This window comes from Otolemur garnettii, unplaced genomic scaffold, assembly GCF_000181295.1.
Source record: "Otolemur garnettii isolate 467f Iridium unplaced genomic scaffold, OtoGar3 scaffold00245, whole genome shotgun sequence".
In the NCBI taxonomy this organism is placed as follows: Eukaryota; Metazoa; Chordata; class Mammalia; order Primates; family Galagidae; genus Otolemur; species Otolemur garnettii.
The window spans coordinates 704,944-709,985 of record NW_003852640.1 but is presented as its reverse complement, the minus strand read 5'-3'; the positions used below and the strand labels follow the sequence as shown (position 1 = coordinate 709,985).

Genomic DNA, 5,042 nt, shown 5'->3' with positions numbered 1-5,042 from the left:
CGCCACCTTAGGTGTACGTGGCTGGCGCCTTAGCCGGTTGAGCTATAGGCACCGAGCCACTGTGTCTTTTTAATTACAGCCATCCTACTGGTTTTGGAAGCAATGATGTCTGCTACATCCCATTTTTGCAAATTATGAACGTGGGGACACTAGGCTAGGTTTGCTCTCACGGCAATTTTGTAAAGGACACACATGAGAAAGCCCTGAAACTTAAATTCTCTTACCTTCCTCTGGCACTGTAACCATGAAGGAGGTGGAGAGAAACTGAGCAGCCACATAGTTAGAAAGCAGGGTGCCCAGCAAAGATAGCTCTGTCATGTCAGTCTCTTGTGCAGCTAGGGAAAGAGCAATTCTAGGCAGAAGAAACAGTAATTGTGAAGACCCTAAGGCCAGGAAGACCCTGCCCTTCTGTGTCCTGAGCAACCAGTCTGGTAGGTGGCAGGTGCCCAAAAGGTGTTGGAATAAGTGTCTTCTTCCAAGACCATGTGTTCCTTGAAATTGTTGCTCCTATCACTGTGCAAGTGGAGGACAATGAAGAACTGAATTTGAGTTTGCCCTTCCCTAGCACAAACTCCAACACTGGAAGAAACTACCTTCTGTGAGGACGGTGGGGCTCGGAGGTTCAGTGCCTTTCTCCCCCAGCTGCCTGTGGCAGGTGAGAATGAAAGCAGAGGGGAAGCACGGTAGGGCAGGCAACCCAGGCCCGCGAGAGCTCCTCCATCCGGCCACACTTGAAACTACCACCTTCAAACTTCCGAGTTACACTGACCCATGTACCACTTTCTTTCCATGCAAGTCCGTTTAAGTTGGGTTTTTGTCACTTGGGACCGAGAGAGTCCTGGCTAATGCCCCGATCCTTCCCCCTCCGATGCCCAGGACGACCTAAAGCTAACCCTCGGGTCGCAGCCCGGACAAGAACAGGCCTTCCAGGAGGACCCCAGGCCACACTTTCGTATGGCCAGTAACTGACCAAGGCCCGAGCTGAGAGGCCAAGGGCCAGCTCGGGGCCCTGCGGCGACAGCACCGCGCGCAACGGACGCGGGGAAAGTCTTCTAATCCGGCAGGGACCGGGAGCTCAGTCTACGATTCCGGCCCACAGTTCTAGGCGCCGGCCTGGCTCCGCCCCTGCGTGCCAGTCCCGCCCCTTTGTGTAGAGTTTGCAGCCTCCGATTGGTCGCTGCGCCTTTTCTCTTTCCTTGGTGGGCCACAACCTACTGGGCCCCACCGAAGGCCAGCCGGGCTGTGGTACCGGAGGTTGGGCCGGGAGGCCTGGGATAGGCCGGGGCGGAAGGCATGGGAGAAGTCGGGGTGGGCGGCTCGGGAAGCCTAGGGCCAGGCCCAGAGGTGGCAGCAGCAAAGCTGCTGCCCTTCCTGGCACCGGGAACGCGCGTGGACCTGCAGACGGCAGCGGTGCGGCACGTGCTGGCGCTGACTGGCTCCGGGCCGGGCCGAGAACTGCTGGCGGGGCAGGCGGCGCTGCTGCGGGCACTGGCAGAGCTGGCCGCGGCACCAGCCCCCGCCCCGGCCCGCGACGCAGCTCGCGCGCTGGTGAACTTGGCCGCCGACCCCAGCCTGCACGAACCACTGCTGGCGGCTGACCCCGGGCTGCCTGCCCGTCTGCTGGGCCGCGTGTTGGACCCGCAGTGGCCCTGGGCCGAGGAGGCGGCCGCATCGCTGTCCAACCTGAGCCGCGAGCCAGCGCCGTGTGCCGCGCTGATGGCAGCGTTGGCGGCGGCGGAGGAGCCGGGGGTCTCAGGCCTAGAGAGGCTGGTGCGCGCGCTGTGCACGCCTGGCTACAACCCCCGCGCGCCCTTGCACTACTTGGGGCCACTGCTGTCCAACCTCAGCCAGCGGCCTGCGGCTCGTGCCTTCCTGCTGGACCCGGACAGGTGAAGTCTGGGGCAGCGCACGGGTGTGCAGGAGAGCGTGGAGGTGAGCAGGGGCAGCACTGACTGATCCTTTTCAACAGGTGCGTGGTCCAGCGGCTGCTGCCCCTTACCCAACACCCAGACTCTTCTGTGCGCAGAGGTGGGGTGGTGGGGACGCTGCGGAATTGCTGCTTTGAGCACCGTAAGTGATGGTGCGGAGGGGGCGGCGATAGTGGGGTGGGAACGCGACTGGCTCCTCTTGACCATCCCCCATTCTTGGCCACTCTTGCTCCCCAGGACACCACCAGTGGTTGCTTGGACCTGAGGTAGACATTCTCCCTTTCTTGCTGCTGCCCCTGGCTGGGCCTGAGGATTTTTCAGAGGAAGAGATGGAACGTGAGTGGCCAACGTGGAGCCTTAGGGTTGGATGCACAGGGGAGGAGGAGGTGATGTCTGGACCCCGGACCTCTTTTGAAACCTTCCAGCAGGGAGTTACTGAGCACAAATGGGGCCTGCACAGCCCAGGGCCCCAGTGATTATCTCGCTTGCCCTAGGACTGCCTGTTGACTTGCAGTACCTGCCTCCAGACAAGCAGCGAGAGCCCAATGCCGACATCCGCAAGATGCTCATTGAAGCCATCATGCTGGTGAGCAGGAGTCCTGCTACGTTAATGCCACCACCTGACACATCCACATACCCACGATATCTGGTTGACCTCTTCCATCTCCCCAGCTGACAGCCACAGCACCAGGGCGGCAGCAGGTACGAGACAAGGGAGCCTACCTGATCCTCAGAGAGCTGCACAACTGGGAACCAGAGCCTGATGTGCGAGCAGCTTGTGAGAAGCTCATCCAGGTGGGTGTAGGGTTGGAGAGGCTGGGAAGAGGTGCTGGTAGCCTGTCGGTCATTCACCTGCTTCCCTTGTCAGCAGGTGCTTATCGGGGATGAGCCTGAGCGTGGCATGGAAAACTTGCTGGAGGTGCAGGTGCCTGAGGATGTGGAGCAGCAGCTACAGCAGTTGGACCGCCAGGAGCAGGAACAGCTAGAGCAAGAATGCCAGGAGCTGGCCCCAGAGCCATGGGGTGAGAGGGCTGCACCCACCTGAGACCTCTGCAGCCCAGTGCCATCTTCAGGCTTCTCAGACCCAGGTTCCCTACAGGGCCTCAGATTTTGCCCTGTTAAGAGGAAGAGTTACACTTGGGCTCCTGTCTGTGCTAAGGGTTCTAGGGCAAATGCCTGATCAACTCTGGAGGGTTGACAGCACCTCCAACCCTGTGCCATGTTGCTGTTAGCTAGAGCACAGGCCGTGGCTCAGCTGCCTTGATGGGAGGAAAGAGCAGGTGATGGCTAGTGGGGCTTGGGAAGCCAGCTAGAGCCCCATTCCGGAGGGCATTGCAGAGCCTGCATGTAGGTGGATGCCTTCGTGCAAGCACTGCCCTCAGCTCCCCCTGCCTTAGACCTGGCCTCAGAGGGCTGACCCAGCCATACCTGGGTCCTGGGGTCTGCATAGGACTGCCTTCTGTGTCCCTGTCTTGGCTTACATTGATTCTTTCCTCAGCCCCTCTGGCTGGGTGAACTCCCTGGGCAGCTTCCTTGAGCTTTATACTGTTCCTGCCTACCTCTGCACAGAGCCTCTCAGATGTACTTCCAGTCTGGCCTCTGGCCAGGCTCTGCCCAGTGAAGCCCACTGTGGGGTCTGGAGTCTGTGTGCTTCCCCTGTTCTATAGCTGCAAGGCCCATGCGTGGTCATGGTAGCTCCCGCCCACTGTGTTCTCTTTCTGAGCCACCCATCAGACCTCACCTGTCCTCTTTTGCATTGGGCTCCTGAGTGCTGCCCTGCTCTTGCCAGCAGGCCCTTCAGAACCCCAGTGAAGGCACCTTAGCTTATTTTCCTGCACTCCACTCTACACCCCTGCGAACTGGTGGCCTTTCCCACCTGTATTCTGTTGTGCCTGGGTGATTCATGGGGTACCTGGCCTCTCCCCTGATACCCTCTGACCTGCCCCATTAAAGCTATGGTTCTCAAGGTAGGTGTGACATGCAGATTGGCATTTCCCCTTCATCAAGAGCCCCATGAGGTAGTGGTAGAGCCTCAGGCTGGCAAGGCCTCTGGAGACCACCTGCCCTCTCCTGGCACTAAGCCATCATAGCCTGGGTACTGTAAAATAGGTGCTTTATTTGGTCTTGCCCCACCACCATTCTCAGTTGACCAGGGATGGCCCAGGCATATTCCTGATGGCAGACCTAGGGTGCTCTGGGGCCCCAGCCTAACAGACCTATACCTCTACAAGTGTGGGTCTGCATATTGGGATAGAAATGATCTCCTAGGGGATACCACATGGAGAACAAGACGGGGCTGGCCCGGGCTCCAGTGGGCCTTGTGTACTTGGGTGAGCCAAGTGGCACCCCCACCTGTGCAAAATGCCTGTTCTATGGCAGCAGGCCACCATACTGACCAGTGTCCAAAACAGCCTGTGAGCCTCCTCTAACCCTGGGCACCAGTGGTGGTCTGGTACAGTATTGGTATGTTACAGCAGACTGCCACTAGGTAAGGGCAGGCACTGGCTGCTATGATAGGCCTCATACAGCTGCACCTGCTAGCCCACCCCTGTCACCCTGAGTAGGGGCCAAGGGTGTGCTGGGGCCTTGGGTTGGGGTTAGGCCCCAGCCTAGAGGCCGAAAGAAGGTCCCAGGCAGGTGAGGGCTGGCCTTGGGGGATGGAGAGGATGGAGACAGGTTATGTTGAGGCCACAGCCCTCACCATGTTTAGTTGCTTGTAAGGAGAGAAATCTCCCAGGGCAGGAACTTGCAGAACTCCACAGGGGCTTTGGCTGTGGAGCCTATCTTGAAAGCCACCTGTGAGGGTGGAGGGTGCCACTGTGTAGCCCCCACCCTGTCCTGAGAACTCAAGGGGTTTGGGAACAGGATCTGCGACCAGGGAAGAAGCCCACAGTGGAGGCAGCTGGCATAGCTGGAAGGTGCCTGAGTGGGCTTAGGACTGGAAGGCCCCTGCTACGTCTGGGCAGTGGGTGCTGGATCCCACTAGGTGGGGGGAAAGGAAGCAGGTTTGCCTCACCATGGTGTGGTGCTCACCCAGCAAGTCAGAAGACAGCTTTGGGGCTGGGCGCCTGTGGATCAAGCGGCTAAGGCGCCAGCCACATACACCTAAGGTGG

At 59.3% G+C, this 5,042-nt stretch overlaps 1 protein-coding gene across 1 annotated transcript; it reads left to right on the top strand.

Annotated features, from left to right (window-relative positions):
- The first annotated feature begins 1,242 nt into the window (after nt 1-1,242).
- HGH1 (HGH1 homolog) lies at nt 1,243-3,894 on the top strand. The gene is made up of 6 exons (XM_003802364.3): nt 1,243-1,889; nt 1,970-2,070; nt 2,166-2,264; nt 2,423-2,514; nt 2,601-2,723; nt 2,800-3,894. Exons 1-6 carry the CDS (start codon nt 1,294-1,296, stop codon nt 2,971-2,973), a joined length of 1,185 nt encoding a protein of 394 aa, XP_003802412.1. The 5' UTR covers nt 1,243-1,293; the 3' UTR covers nt 2,974-3,894.
- Nucleotides 3,895-5,042: the final 1,148 nt, after the last annotated feature.